At 49.7% G+C, this 16,159-nt stretch overlaps 1 protein-coding gene across 1 annotated transcript in view; it reads left to right on the top strand.

Moving 5' to 3' along the window:
• The window catches only part of TRPA1 (transient receptor potential cation channel subfamily A member 1), a 40,397-nt gene that overhangs the window by 15,865 nt on the left and 8,373 nt on the right, over positions 1 to 16,159 (top strand). Inside the window, 11 exon segments of the mRNA XM_078604337.1 lie at positions 713 to 882; positions 3,240 to 3,404; positions 4,656 to 4,770; positions 5,286 to 5,452; positions 6,319 to 6,409; positions 7,689 to 7,748; positions 8,970 to 9,071; positions 9,811 to 9,881; positions 12,079 to 12,247; positions 13,648 to 13,755; positions 15,085 to 15,254. Coding sequence (XP_078460463.1) covers positions 713 to 882; positions 3,240 to 3,404; positions 4,656 to 4,770; positions 5,286 to 5,452; positions 6,319 to 6,409; positions 7,689 to 7,748; positions 8,970 to 9,071; positions 9,811 to 9,881; positions 12,079 to 12,247; positions 13,648 to 13,755; positions 15,085 to 15,254 — 1,388 coding nt within the window.

Here is a 16,159-nt window from a genome sequence, read left to right as displayed (position 1 = left end):
TTCACCAACTGAAAAGTCGTGGGATACAAAAGTTGACAATTGGGGTCTCGTTTGTTCCGAACGGATGTTTTGACGCCTTCTTTAAGTTTTCAGGATTTTTTCAGTGAAAGTTTATTTGATTTGTTGCTTGGATGATGATCCCCGTTTAGCCAGCTGCCCGGCTATTGTAACAATGTGGATCCGGCGGGTGCGTGAACACCGCAGCAGCAGCAGCAACCAAACAAAAACGTCAAACATTGCAGAGGACGATTGCAGTGGGGGGTGACCTAAAGGAATAGCCACCACGGTGGTGAGATGTTAACTACCTCGCCTGGTATACAGGAGGTCGCGGTTTCGATCCCGACTCTTGACGCCTGTATATTTGGAGTTTGCAGATTCTGCCCGTGGTCACGTGAATTTTTCTCCGGGTCCTCCTGTTTTCCCCTCCATATTTATAAACATGCATTTAGAGTGTTTGGCTGCTGTAAATGTCCACGTGATAAGCCACTTCATTGAGCTATCATTTCTGGCCAGGTCGCTTCTTAAGAAAAAAAAACCTACGTAACTTCGTGGGCCTTACCTGGTAAAAAAATAAAAAAAAATCGTTTCATTTCTAGAATATTGTCACCGGGAAACTTGTGACGTCGAGTGATGCTCGGAGGGGGGGGGGGGGGAAATATATCTGGTGAAAAACTTGGACCACTCGCGTGCACCCTCCCCCATCCACGCCCAGCGCGAGGACATCAAGGCTCTGCTGGAAGACAAGGACACGGAGGGCTGCACGCCGCTCCACTACGCCTCGAAGTATGGCACCATCGAGGCGTTGGGCGGAGTGCTGCCCTTGCAGGCCAGCATTCACCTCAAGAGCAAGGCCAACAAGTCTCCGCTCCACTTCGCAGCCGAGTGAGCACAGCACACGCATGCGCGCGCGCTCGCACTCGCGCTCGCCAGGGACGGTGAACGCATCGCGCGCTTTCAGATGCGCTTCTGCGGCCGTCTGGAACGCTCTCGCTTCCAATAACACTGGTCAACAAACAAAAAACCGTTTTTTTTCTGGCCTGGACTTTTGCAGCTGTTTTAGACTAATTTCAGGGTGCTGATTCCAAATCTGATATCAGATTTTCTCTATCACATCTCATTTTTATGCTATCGGCATACCCCATTTTCATTTATTTTACCCGAAATTAACTCCGTCACTTATGATTGCAAGTTGTTGCGAGTCAGTGACTGCTTTAGTGATAAAATATGGTGCTGTATTTTTAGGATAGTGTTTATAATATCATTTTATGTAGATATCCACATTTATTTAATATTTTTCTTCTGCAGTTTTTATTGAAAATGCAATATTTGATATCTCAAAAACCTGATGTGATGGACAAAAACTGATGCCAGATTTGGAATCAGCACCCCAAAATTACCTTAAACCCGTTGGAATACCTTTTGCCAGAAAAGGTGTGTTGACCAGTGTAATAGGTGTCCAATAGAGCTATGCACTTTTAAGTCGTCTAGATTGAAATGTTTGGAACTGCTTGTCTTTCGTTTGTTGTCCTTCCCCTGCACCTCCGATTAGTACGGTTGGCTTCGTACGGTGCAAAAGAAGTTTAACATACATACATACGGTTGCCGCAATATGGCGATGGCAGGATATGATGATCATAATGATAATTAGTGGGAAGGCGTCCAGAAACGGCGTCAACAATTGGCCAAGCCTTGTGGCTCTAAATCTTGACGTTTGGCCAACTCCATGAGTTGGAGTGTCCGTACACGTGGGACGTGTGCAAGGCGGGCATCACTCACAAGAGGTAAAGGTGCAGCCCTGCAATTGCTTGCTCATGCCGCTGGTTTAAGGGCTTGAAGGGCTTCGACTGGGGCGAGTTCCAAAGAGCTCCTCTGCGAGGAATTTTGGCCTGCTCTTTCACGCTGGCCAGACACTTTTGCAGAGGTGGGATTACCCACATAGTACTTTACCCCGCCGCAAGCGAGCTGCCGGCCGACTAACCGTGGTGTACACATTTATACTTCTGGTGGGAGCCCTGGAAATGCTTGTTTCAGCCGCCGCGATGGGGGACCGACCCGGTACGACAACCACGACACCACAGCAGGGTCCAATGCTACGATATACTGTGCTATTTCACATCCACAACTGTTGATTGGTATCGTTCGTTTTGCAAAATATCATTACAGCATGATTGCTGTTGCTCGTTTTATTTGTTTTTTTTTCTGACAAAATCTGTATTTAAAAGACGCAGACTAATTACAATTCGCGACAGACGTTTTATGTTAAGCCACGTTGGGATCTCACCGAATTTGTGTCGTGAAACCCTCCACCTCCCGACATAGCCAATCAAATGCAGTTGTCCGCTGCGCAAGCGTTTAACAACGCGCCAGTGTTCATCTTCTTGGTTCTTTCGGTAAAGTCACGTAGAATGGAAATAATAAAATAATAAAAATAAAGCATAATAAATTAATTCTCACAACGTTTCGGCCACAACGCAAGCAGCCGTCCTCTGTCTACTCGACAGACCTGCTCTCCACCTGAGGACGGCTGCTTGCGTTGTGGCCGAAACGTCGTGATAATTATTTTATTATGTTTCATTTGTATTATTTTATTATTTCCATTCTATGTGACTTTACCGAAAGAACCAAGAAGATGAATCCCTGCAGTCACGAAAGCTTTAAATCGAAATTTAACGCGCCAGTGGTTTTAGCTCGCCGATGAGCTGAGTAGAATATGAATCATAGCCACGTGTACAAATGTTTTTTATTAGTCTACATTCAGGCTTTGCCAAAGTTTACTGGAATCATTGACTGTATCGTAGTTGTATGATGTCATCATGAGGCATGAACTAATACATTTATATATTCCATCAAGGTCCTTAAGATTTCTGATCTCCAACTGCTCAGCACTCCCAAGTCGAGGTTGCGCTCTTTTGGTGATCGTTAGCGTGGCACCCAAGCTATGAAACGCCTTGCCACTTGAAATCAGGGTAATCTGAGTCGGTAGATATATTCAAGTCTGCTTTGAAAACCCATCTCTTTAAAGTGGCCTTCCCTCTTTAGTTTGGTCGCTTGCCCTGGTTCCGTTTTTGTTTCCTGCTTTCAACGCATCGCGCACTGGGATCCAATGAGCATGAGAAATTTGAATTATTATTACTACGAAAATCACTCGTTTATTTGTTCGCGTAACTTGTCGGCGCGTGCGTCGTGAGCATTGTCCGTCGCAGATTGACGTGGGCAGCGTTGTGCCGAGCGAACCGCAGGTACGGGCGGCTCAACTCGTGCGCGCAGCTCCTGCAGACGGCGCGCGGCTCCAAGCTGATGAACGAGGGCGACGGAGACGGCCTCACGGCCCTCCACCTCGCCGCCTCCAACGGCCACACGCGCGTCGTGCAGCTGCTGCTCAGCAAGGGAGCGCTGCTGCTGCGGTGAGCGGAGGACGGCTGCGGTGCAGAGGTCGCAACGGGTTTTGATTCCTTACCCGTACCCGTACCCGGCCGCACCAGGGTAGCAAACGGGTACCCGTACCCGGCCGGGTACGGGTACCCGTACGCTACCCGTACCCGTACCCTGCCCAAAATGAGTGACAAACGGTTACTCACCGGTGACTCACGGCCTACCCGTACCCGTACCCGGCCGCACCAGGGCCGGGTATCGGGTAGGGTACGGGTATCGGGTACCCGGTTGCGACCTCTGCTGCGGTGGCCGCCCAGGGAGGGGCCGACGCGTCGACATCCCAGGGCGCCACGCTCCCACGTCAGCTGTTGACTGCCCCCACGTCAGCTGTTGACTGCCCCCCCCCCCCCCCCCGGGGCTTACGAAGCTCGCCTTCGAGATGCGGAGCGTCTCTGTCTGCACTCGTCGGGTGCTCGAGGGGCGATATTCCTGACCTGGCGCCAATTGTGGAGTCCTCAGTTTGCAAAGGCCCCTTTATACTCTTCGACACACAGATTGTTTTTGCTTTAAGCTTTTGAACATCTGTTGTTAATGTGTGGTTTTTCCTGCCAAAGCAATGGTGTCTCATACGGCCGGTATGTGAAGGTCTTATAACATGCTCTGATTCAGGAAAAGGTTCCCCACCCCTGCTATCATTAATTAAATTTGTGCATGAGCTATATCTGTTCAAGGCAATATAAATCGTGGTGGCGATGATGATATAGTGGTGGTGATACTGCTGCTGATACAATTCATATCGGATTTTTATAGCATCTAAGTAAAGACGCTGTCGAAAACCCCGACCGATGGCGATGGTGGTGGCGTTGATTGCTAAGCGAACTTTCGCCACTTCACGTGGCTTCAGAATGCACCTAGCCTGGCACAAGCGCTGTCCGTGGAAATTGTGATGCAGTGTTTTGGGTGCCACGTGCACGTGTGCGTGCATGTGCAACAGTTAGCGCCCTGCGCTACGAATCCGACGACCCGAGTTCGATTCCCGCTCACGGCCACCACAAGTGACGATTATCTGAACCGGTCCTGGGCCTCCCCTAGGTCGACTCAGCCTCAAATGAATACCTGGTGTGATGTGTAAACATCACCACTGGGGAGACAAAGGCGACCGAGGCGTGATGCCGGCCAAACCCACCCCTTCGTATGCCGTGCGGGCCTTCATAGGTACTTGCTAACAGCATTTGCCCTAACAGTCTGTTAAGGCTATATGGGGGATCTTTGTCTTTGTGTAGAGACCACCAGGGCCGCACCAGCCTGCACTGGGCAGCTGTGGGTGGCTACACGCAGACCATCAAGCTTCTGCTCGAGACGCATCACAACCTGCTCAACAAGACACAGGAAGGAGGGGTGAGCGAGACTAATGCGTGAAATCGTTCATTTTGTAACTATTTATATTTGACCAGTTAAGGCCCACTGAGCTATATGGCTCTTTTTCAGAAGCGACCTGGCCACAAATGATAGCTCAACGAAGTGGCTTACCGTGTGGACATTCTAAATGTGCGTTGATTTTAAATGTGGAGAGAAAAACCGGAGGACACCCGAGATAAATCCACACGACCACAGGGAGAACATATACAGTACATATACAGAGGTCAGGGTCGGGATCGAACCTACGACCTCCTGCATACCAGAGTAGGGAGTTAACATCTCACCACCGCGGCACCCCTACATATATTGAACTTAGTTCGAACCTTACATAGCCAACCGTGCTAATCGGAGGTGCGGGGTAATGAACAACAAACGAAACACAACAAACAGTTCTAAAGAAATTACTTTCCAATCTAACAGCACTTGCCCCAACGGTATGTTAAGGCTATACGGGTGGTCTTTATCTTTGTGTGTGTGTGTTCGCCCCCCGCCAGCACACGGCGCTGCACCTCTGCGGGCGCGAGGGCCACGCGGCGACTGCGCGTCTGCTGCTGGACGAGGGAGCGGAGTTGACGCTGAACGCGGAGGGCTTCTCCTGCCTCAACGAGGCCATCCTCAACGGCCACGCCGACGTGGTGCTCAGCATGGTCACGCACCACAGGTACGAGGGCTCGTGAGAGAGCGGGGGAGGGGGGGGGGTGGTGGCGCTGCGGTTAGCGTGCCGCCCTACGAACTCGGAGAAACCCGTGGCAACAGCGCGGTAAAAAAAATGATGAATCTAAATTGATTGGTCGTGGTTGATAATGACGGATCTCACGAGTTCCCATGCTAGGTTTGCAGGTAATGATGGGGCATCAATAAGCTAATAAAGCGTTAATAATGTATGACAAGTGCTTGCTAACAGCACATGTCCCATGGTGGGCTGTTGGGACGTACACTTGAAAAGTGAGAAAATTAAAATCGACATTAATGTGGTCCCTGAAGTATTTGTATTGCCCTTGTACCGATTCACATGAGTGAAAATTCTAATTAAGATGATTTACAGAACTGGCTACTGAGGACTAAGGTTCAACTCCTTGACCATGCACAACACGAGCAGCTATCGGTATCGTACCTGGTTTTTTCATCGGCTCTTTTCCACCTAAAATAAAATAAAACAAATGTTTTATTGTGATGCTGCGTTGTCAGTGGTGCCTAAGCACAAATCACTAAACATGTCAACACATTCACCAATAACGCTGCCCCAAAAATAACCAAACTAAATAAATAAATGGCCAAAGTTTAGCACCACACAGGCCCTCTCTGAGTCTTCTTTTGCGAATTAAAATGTTTCTGATGTGATCGACATTGGCGATGGAGAGACATGGGCAAGGTGATGGTGCCTGGCATGCGTGTCTTTGTCTTCCTGTAACTCTGCTGATGCCCCCCCACCGCCCCATCTGCGGCTCCCCGTATCCCACCGGCCTCAATAAAGATTCCGATTCCGTTAAGTATTTATCAAAACGGTGCCGTGAACGCGTGTTCCAGGTGCAACGAGTTGATGACGTACTTCCAGAAGGAGGACACCACGCGCTCCCCCATGTTCCAGCTCATCAACAATATGCCCGACATCTGCAAGGTGCAACCGGCTTCCCTCTCGGGCTTTACCCTCACACGCCACCCGTCCCCCAAACCACACCAGCTGCGTCGCTGTCATCCTTGCATCGTCAGCAGAGAGAATGACTCTCTACCCCCTACGTCAGGCATGTCGAAAGTCCGGCCCGCGGGCCAATCAGATTTCATACGGCCCGCAGCTTCGGTCTTATAATGTGTTATTTATGGCTCGCTAGCTCTGTCAGAATAAATACATCATAAAACTCATGGGAATTTAAGGCATTCTATACAGTTTGTTCAATGTTATCTGACCGAATGAAAGGCAGAATTGCGTTTTTAGAGTTGTTCACGTCTGTCTGAGTGACTTATATTTGGTTACATTGTAATTTGAAAAATAAAGGTAATTGTGACAATGAAAATTTTTTATAACAGTGTGTGTATTTTCACGTAACTTTTGTGGTTAAAAAAATGTCAGAAGGAACTATTGGCCCCCGGGCATCTTCACTTTATCAAATGTGGCCCTCTTTGCAAAAAGTTTGGACACCCCTGCCCTACGTTGACTCATCTGAAGAAGCCATAAACCGAGTAGAGCAATGCCCCGATTCGCGTAGTTTCGCGAATGTCGTCGCTTTATTTTCAACACACCGCTACCAGATTTACGTAGCCTCAACCCCCACGCTCGCGTCGCTGACAGCATCGTCGCCGTCCGTCCTGTCTCGTTATACGTCGCCGCTCAGCCTTCGCCTCCACATAGCCCTCGTGTGCGAACCACTTTGCGTCGTTCACGAAGAAACGTCATGTGCTGTCGAGTACAATATATTATTTGTTTAGAGTATTTTGTTTGCATTCCGACCGCAGGCATTGTGGTCAATGCAAACATGACACCTTATAGATAAGGTGTCAGTTTTGCTGCCAGATAAAAGGGTCAAAAAAACAATTATCATATTTTGGTGTTATTTCTTTTTTACAGTGGTAAATATCTCAACTGCTTCTTGGCCCTCCCCTAGGTCAACTCAGCCTTAGATGAGTACCTAGAGCTGTGTGTGAACATCAGGACTGGGGAGACAAAGGCGGCTGTGCATGGTTCAGACCCATACCACCCCATCATACGTTGTGCCAGCCTTCATATGTACTCGCTAACAGCACTTAACCCAACAGCCCGTGTAGGCTATTGGGGGGATCTTTGTCTTTTTTGTGTCCACATACTGATGTTATCTGGATGTTTACGTGTGTGTGTGTGCGTTATGAGCACGTGTGTTTACGTGTGAACATGTGCGTCTGTGTGTACACGCGGACACACACAGGTTGTGTTGGACAGATGCAGAGAAGAGTCGAGCGTTGACAGGAACAGCAAGGAATACTGGGTAACGATGTTGCACTCCCCTACACGTGCGTGAATGTGCGCATGTGTGTGTGTGTGTCACTGTGTGTGTGTGTCACTGTGTGTGTGTGCGCGCATGGTGCGGAGCGGTAGTGTAGCGGTTAGCGCGCTGCGCTACAAACCTGAAGACCCGAGTTCAATTCCCGCTCATGGCCAACACCAGTGACGATTGTCTGAACCGGTCCTGGGCCTCCTCTAGGTCGACTCAACCCAAAATGAGTACCTGGTCTGCTGTGTGAACATCGCCACTGGGGAGACAAAGGCGGCCGGGCGTGGTGTTGGCCACCCACCCCCTCGTGTGCCGTGCCGGCCTTAATAGGTGCTCGCTAACAGCACTTGCCCCAACAGTCTATTAAAGCTATACGGGGGATCTTTGTCTTTGTACTGTGCGTGTGTGCATGTGGTAGCAGTAGTGTAGCAGTTGGCACGCTGCGCTACGAACCTCACGAGCCGAGTTCGATTCCTGCTCACGGCCAATAGTAGTGACGATTATCTGAAACCGGTCCTGAGCCTCCCCTAGGTCGACTCAGTCTCAAATGACAACTTGGTGTGCGGTGTGTAAGACAGAAAGTTGTCCAGGTGTGGTGCTGACTCCCGTGCCAGCCTTCATAGGTGCCCATGAACAGCACTTGCCCAAGCAGTTTGTTCAAAGCTATGGTGCAGCCCTGCAATTGCTCGCTTAGACCACTGCTGGCAGAAGGGCCTCCGCTAGAGAGTAGATCCAGAGAGCCCCTCTGGTGGGTCATGGGCCTACTCTTTCATGCTGGCCAGACGTCTTGGAAGAGGTGGGTGGGAGTGTCCACACTTTAACCCGCGACACGCGCCCTTATCCGTTCATACTGCTGGGCGGTTGAGTCTGCCAACGTACTCTTAGGTTTTTTCGGTAAAGTCACGTAGGTAAAAAAATAAAAGTAAAATAAAAAATCAAGACGTTTCGGAGGCAACACAACGAAACGTCGTGATTTTTTATTTTACTTTTATTTATTTTTTTTACCTACGTGACTTTACCGAAAAAACCTAAGAGTATGAATCCTTGCAGTCACGAAAGCTTCATATCTATAATCTGCCAACATACATCTTTCCTCGTGGCGCAATGAACTTCGCTCTTATTAAAGAAAAATAAGATAACGGATGACATGAAGACAGAGGCTGGTGTCTTCCACTGTGCATTAACGCGATCGTGCGAACCTCTCTTTCGTTGCAGCAAACCTACAACTTCCATTTGCTGCAGTGCCCAATTAACAAACGCGACACCCTTAAAGCGGAAAATGGGAATAACCTGTACGAGCCGCTCTTTTCCATGAATGTAAGTTGTGTTTGTTTCTCGGTCACGTGCCGTTCGTTGTTTGCTGTTATTTTTCGGTTGCGACGGAGTCATCTAGCGACGTGAATTAATAATAATAATTTCGACTTAATAATAACTGTTATAATGCAGTTTGATATCGCGTCGTTCGTGGCGATTGCATCTCGCGACGCTGTAACGCACCGCAAGCGCGCAGTGCTCGCTTGCTCGGAGGAGTGGCGATGACAGCCAACAGTTGGCCAAGCTCTGCGGTCCTCTACATATTAGGATGGGCGGTGGTGGCTATGCACGCCTGGGTTGGTGGATGTTGTGAAACTCCCTCCTCGTGTGACTCGAGGTGCCATACTCTGGCCCACCAGGAGAAGGCACTACGGCATGTTGACTAATCTCGTGCCTCCAGTTAGCGTGGTTGGCTATGTACGGCGCGAAAGAAGTTTGACACAAACACATATAATTGCATGGGGATAGAGCGTTACCCCCTCGCGCAATGCGTGGGTTTCCTCTGGGTGCTCCGGATTTTCTCCTGCTTGTATAAACACTCGTCATTAATTGGCTGGAAACATCTTAAAATAAAAACCCAATGAAGGACCCTCCTGAAAAAGAGTCGTACGACACAGCATGGCGCTCCAGAATAAATATTTAGAGAGCGGACGTTCTATAGCCCCCCCGCGTGTCTCCACTGCGACACCACTGTCCCACGTGCCGTGGCTGTATAATTACCATGCCCGTGTTGTCGCCGCAGGCCATGGTGAGATTCAATCGCATCAACCTCCTCACTCACCCCGTCTGCGAGCAATTCCTCAAGATGAAATGGTGCGAACACCCAAACGATTTCCTTTCTGTCTCTCTCTCCGCCTCTCTCGCTCTCTCTCTCTCTCTCTGCCTGTCGCCCCTGGGAAGAGCGGGCTCACACCGCATTTACGCCTGGGGTGACGTGTGAACGGTTACGTCTTGTGAGTCACGAATTAAAACAAAAAAGTATTCGCACCACGAGAGAGAAACCTAACGGCACGTTGAGGTCCTTGGAACTGGGACGTCTACAGCCTCAGAGGACCGCAATTGGCTTTTTTTTTATCCTTTATATTAAGTTCACTTGCTTGCTTGCTTTCGCGCTTACGACCGTGCAAATCTTTCGGTCGTTTTTTTAACCCACTTCCCGTGATCCAATCGAGCTGACATCTTGCACACAGACTCGTTGTGCGTGACAATTTATTTTCAAAAATTTTCCACTTTTTAGGAAAAAATAAAAATTCATATTTAATTTAAAATACCAATGTGATAAAAATGAAACTCTTACTCAAGAAAAACAGAAATGAATAATAAAATAAAACCGATGCCACGCATATAAAGGATTTATGCTGCCTGCCCCCTGGTAAATATTTCGTGATGGTTGTAGACCCAAGACTGCCACCAAGCCAACGTATTGAAGTCACGAGTTGCCTCCACTTTACGATAAAGCTCGCATTGATCACGTGGCACATATTGCGGCCGTCATGAAATAATTCATCGAAGGCTTGCCGACTAAGAGACCATGTCACTGAGCTTCATCGTGATCTCCCTTCCGTCCGTGCTCATGTAAGTTGCGTGGGACGGCTTGCACGTGTGCGCGTGTCTGCGGAGTAAGTGGTGCGCGGGGGTGGGCGTATCGCAGTCCGAACATGATCACCCGAATTAGTCCCGCATTCGATGATGAGTCACTCTTAGGTTTTTTCGGTAAAGTCACGTCGAAAAAATTAATTAATTAATTAGATCCTTTTTCTAATAGAAATAAAATTATAATTCATTATTCATTTTTTACCTACGTGACTTTACCGAAAAAACCTAAGAGTATGAATCCTTGCAGTCACGAAAGCTTCAAATCTAGAATCGATAATGAGTGTCCGTGGCCAACATCCGTGGCAAGTGGCAGTGTAGCGGCTAATACGCCGTGCTACGACCCGATTTCGATTCCCGCTCACGGCCGCCAACGCCTGTGGCGATTATCTGAAGCGGCCCTGGGTCTTCCCCTAGGTTGACTCGGCCTAAAACGAGCACCTGGTGCGGTGTGTAGTTAAACGTCGGCGCTGGAGAGACAAAGGCGGCCGGGCGTGGCGTTGGCCACCCCCACAACCCCCTTTCGTGCGCCACAGTGCCGGCCTTCATAGGTGCTACAGAGCCGTCCATAAATGACGTCACGCGATTTTGGACGATTTTTGACCCCCCCCCCCTCGTCACACGACGTCACAAAAAGTCAGACCCCCCCTCAAATATGACGCCACAAAGCTCTGCCCCCCCCCCCAAACATATTTCCATTTTAAAAATAAAAAATGCTTCAAATCGCTTTAAACTATTGTCATTGTAGTGCGTATTTAATGTGGCGCTGCACTCTGATGTTGTAGGAGAAAACATTTATTAAGAAGTCTATTTAATTAAGTAGAGCGTGTTGTCTATATTTATTGAAAGTTGCGCATTTTGATGTGACGTCACATTTCTCAAACCCGCCCCCCTCGTCACACATCGTCACAAATGTCTGACCCCCCCCCCAGGTGTGTGACGTCATATATGGACGGCCCCTAACATGCATTACATGAATGGATCGTAATTGGTTTATTTAGGATTGCAATTAACAAAAGAACCGCTCAACACGTTCGCCAGTAACACCGTGTGTGGCTTTGCAAGGAATAATACGGCAATGTCTCTTCTTCATAGCACGTCAAAGCAAAGACGGCAGAGAGAGAGACAGAGAGGATGAAAAACAGAGTTTGAAACTGCACGCAACGCCATGGGGCCGGATAAGAATTTTAATAAATCCTATTGACCATCTTTTTTTTTCTATAAAATTGGCATTTTAAAACTTATCTAACAGGAGCGAGTGGGTTAAAACAACCCCCCCCCCCCTTCATTGTCCGTTCATTATCCGTTCTCCGGAAAGCGACCGGGACTCAAAGTTCATGGACGGCCCCTACGACCCCTACTCTTTAATATCACTCTCCTAAACGGGGGGGTGTGTGTCTCTGTCTTTGCTGCGCAGGCTCTCGTACGGCATGAAGATCTACTCGCTGAACCTGTTGGTGTACATGCTGGGCCTCGTGCCGCTCACCTACCTCGTGGCCTCCTCCACAGCCGACATGCACCACGGCCACGACCAGGACAATGGCACCATCGGACACGGCAACACGAGCGGCGTCGATTACAACATGGTCTTCACTTCACTCGCTCACTCAATCATTCAATCCTTCGGGGTTCTGTCCGAGGCGCAGTTCGTTTCTCCGTGTCGCCCTGCCGTCCGTCTGCGGACTTTATCCCGTCCCTCATCCTTGCTGAGCACCGTCTGGCATCACCGTTTTCTTTCCATCCTCTCTCTTGGTCAGTCCCCAAGGAAGCCATCGGCCGCCCCCCCCACCGCCTTCAGCAAGCGTGCAAATTTTCTCGAGATCACACACACATAGAGAGAGACGCCAAGAGGCGAATCCTGTTAAGAAATAAAAACAAAAAATTTGACTCACCGCGTCTCGCAGTTCGTGAATTCTCATTGGCGAGGAGCTGTCACAGGCGGAGCCAGTGAAGGGCGCGCAATCCGATTGGAGGGTGGAGAGCCAATCAGAATAATTTATCCTGGAGGAATCTGATGAGCTGTAAAGCTCTTTTTCACAGATGTCCAGGAGGGGCGGGACAGAACGGGACAACGACAAATCGGATTGGCCATCCAGATAAAAGTAAAAGACTTGGGAAAAAAGCAAATGCAAATGTATGAGGACATTTCTATTTAAAACTTTCGTGACTGCAGGGATTCATCTTCTTGGTTCTTTCGGTAAAGTCACGTAGAAGGGAAATAATAAAATAATACAAATTAAACATAATAAAATACAATTCTCACGACGGCTGCTTGCGTTGTGGCCGAAACGTCGTGAGAATTGTATTTTATTGTGTTTAATTTTAATTATTTTACTATTTCCCTTCTACGTGACTTTACCGCAAGAACCAAATGCAAATGTACGAGGACAGTTTTCCCCTGAACGTGAAGGAAAAACTTGATGCGAGCCCTTGCCTGCTTTTGTATGTGTGGTGATGTATCATCGTTAATGCAGAAGCTCACCGCTGTGTCTCGAATCCAGGTCGTGTTGATTCAGATGGGAGGCACTCATGTTGATTCTTGTGTTTCCCCATTGTCTCCCATTGCATTTCAGTGTCTCAGTGTGTCTCTGCAGCGTCTCCATGTGTGTGTTTGTCTCCCCAGTGTCTCCCCGTGTGTGTTTGTCTCCCCAGTGTCTCTGTGTGTGTCAGTGTCTCAGTGTGTCTCCCCAGTGTCTCCCTGTGTGTGTCAGTGGCTCAGTGTGTCTCTGCAGTGTTTCCCTGTGTGTGTCAGTGGCTCAGTGTGTCTCTGCAGTGTCTCCCTGTGTGTATCAGTGTCTCAGTTTGTCTCCCCAGTGTCTCTCTGTGTGTCTCCCCAGTGTCTCCCTGTGCATTTCAAGTGTCTTTGAGCTTCGTGTCTCCGCAGTGTCCACGTTTCTGTGTCTCTCCGCCGTCTCCCCGTGTGTGTGTGCGTGCGTTGTTTCTGTCTCACCTTCCTGTACCTCCGTCCCTTCTGGCCCCACTCCAGCCATTCAAGACGTTTCAGAGAAACAAGATGAACCTGACCGCCATGACCATGGTGCTGTGCACATCCGTGCTGGGCATGATCAAGGAGATCGTACAAATTGTGCAGCTGGTGAGACTTCTGTGCCATAAAAGATTAACCCCGCAGACCCCCCCCCCATCGAAATGTGTATGTTGTAGCGAGCGATGATGTAGTGGTTAGCGCTACGCTGCGCTGTGGACCCGGCGACCCGATTGCCGCTCACGGCCAACACCCAGTGGCGATTATCTGAACCGTTCCTGGGCCTCCCCTAGGTCGACTCGGCCTCAAATGAATTCCTGCTGTGATGTGTGAACATCGCCACTAGGGAGACAAAGGCGGCCTGGCGTGGTGTTGGCCACCCACCGCTTCGTGTGCCATGCCAGCCTTCGCAGGTGCTCGATTACGGGCTATAGCAGGTGATTTTTTTACGTTGAATTTCTTTTGCACCGTACCTGGTCAACTGTGCTAATTGGAGGTGCGGGGGAAGGACAACAAGCTGAGCACAAAAAGCAGTTCCAAATAAATTAATATTAAATCTAGATTTAAATGTGAAAAGCCTCAGTGGCTTCCTAATATCGGATGGAAGAGCGTTCCAGACGGCATTAGAAGCGCATCTGAAAGCGCGCGGTGCGGTGACCACCGTCTTTGATCGATGGCTGTAGCCAGAAGCCTCTGCTGCGAGGATGAGCGGAGATCGCGTGATGGTTGACGATGCTTGACGAGATCGGCAAAGGTTAATTTGCTGCGGGCACTTTGTCTATCACGAGTGCGACCTAGACGCCGCACGACCCCAGCAAACACGCCAACGTTGGGCCGACATTGGACCGGCGTAGACCCAACGTGCCGTGCTTACTGGAGAAGGCGGGGGGGGTTAGGGGCCAGCCATAAATGACGTCACGCACCTGGGGGGGGGGGGGTCAGATATTTGTGACGATGTGTGACGAGGGGGGAGGGGGTGTGAGAAATGTGACGTCGCATCAAAATGCGCAACTGTAAATAAATATGGAATTGTTATAACAACACTAATTGTTATAACAACACTAATTGTTATAACAACACTCCTACAACATCAGAGTGCAGCGCCACATTAAATACGCACTACAATGACAATAGTTTAAAGCGATATCAAGCATGTTTTATTTTCAAAATGGAAATATGGTTTTGGGGGGAGGGGGGGGGGGCAAAGCTTTGTGACGTCATATTTGAGGGGGGGGGGAGTCTGACTTTTGGTGATGCCGTGTGACGAGGGGGGGGGTGTGTCAAAAATCGTCCAAAATCGCTTGACGTCATTTATGGACGGCCCCCTTAGCTCTCGCTTGCAGCTATTCAATGCAGGAGAACCTCACCGAGCCGTCTCCCAACCCCCACTCCTCCCTCTGCTCCCCGTATTTTCTCTGGGACGCGATCGCCGTGTCGCAGGCGGGCAAGTACTTTGTGGAGCTCACGAACCTGCTGGAGTGGGTGCTGTACAGCTCCTGCGTCGTGTTCGTCGTGCCCATGATGACGGGCTACGCCGAGGCGTGGACCTGGTCGGCTGGGGCCGTGGCCGTGTTCCTCGCCTGGGTCAACTTCCTCCTCTACTTCCGACGGTAGCCAGCGCATCAGACCTCCACCACCTCCACCACCACCTCCTTTTCCCATGCCACCCCCAACCTTCGCCCGCACGCCGCCGTGTGTTTGTATCAAGGCCGTAGCCATGGAGTCAACATCGGGGGGGGGGGGGGCAAATCTTCCAGGGGGTCTGGGGGTCCCCCCCCCCCCCCAGAAATTTTTTGAAAACTAATTTCTTGCCATCTCCTGCCTAAAAATATAAAAAAAAGACTTTTTTTTACAATAATGTCGAGTAGTGCATTGTATTACATTGCTCTGTTTTTTTCTTTTTTTTCTTTTCTTGTTTCATTGTATGTAATGGCAGAGATTAGGGATTAATAAAGTATAACCGTAACCACAATAATATAAACAGAGATATACTTTATAGCAATATATTGTGGGGGGCATTTTGAGCGTATTTAAATATTGGCCTTGGTGTGTATTGTTTTGGGGCGTCCATAAATGACGTCACGCACCTGGGGGGGGGGGTCAGACATTTGTGACGATGTGTGACGAGGGGGGGGGGGGCGTTTGGGAAATGTGACGTCACATAAAAACCCGCAACTTTAAATAAATATAGACAGCATGTTCTACTTAATACTGGTAGGAACCACCTGGTTCCACCATCCCACAGGGGATTATTGTGTCCGTCCGTCGTGCATCCAAAAATGGGAGGGGTGAGGCTGAGTGGAGAGGAGAGGGTGGGGAGGGGCTGGGTGGGGAGGGTGGGGAGGGGCTGGGTGGGGAGGGTGGGGAGGGGGCTGGGTGGGGAGGGGAGGGTGGGGAGGGAGGGGCTGGGTGGGGAGGGGAGGGGGAGGGTGGGGCTGGATGGGGAGGGTGGGGAGGGGGCTGGGGTGGGGGAGGGGTGGGGCTGGGTGGGGCTGGGTGGGGAGGGGAGGGTGGG

Source organism: Lampetra planeri, chromosome 22, assembly GCF_965212315.1.
Source record: "Lampetra planeri chromosome 22, kcLamPlan1.2.h2, whole genome shotgun sequence".
NCBI lineage: Eukaryota > Metazoa > Chordata > Hyperoartia > Petromyzontiformes > Petromyzontidae > Lampetra > Lampetra planeri.
Note: the sequence above shows the minus strand (reverse complement) of the source record. Positions and strands in the feature narration are given on the sequence as shown.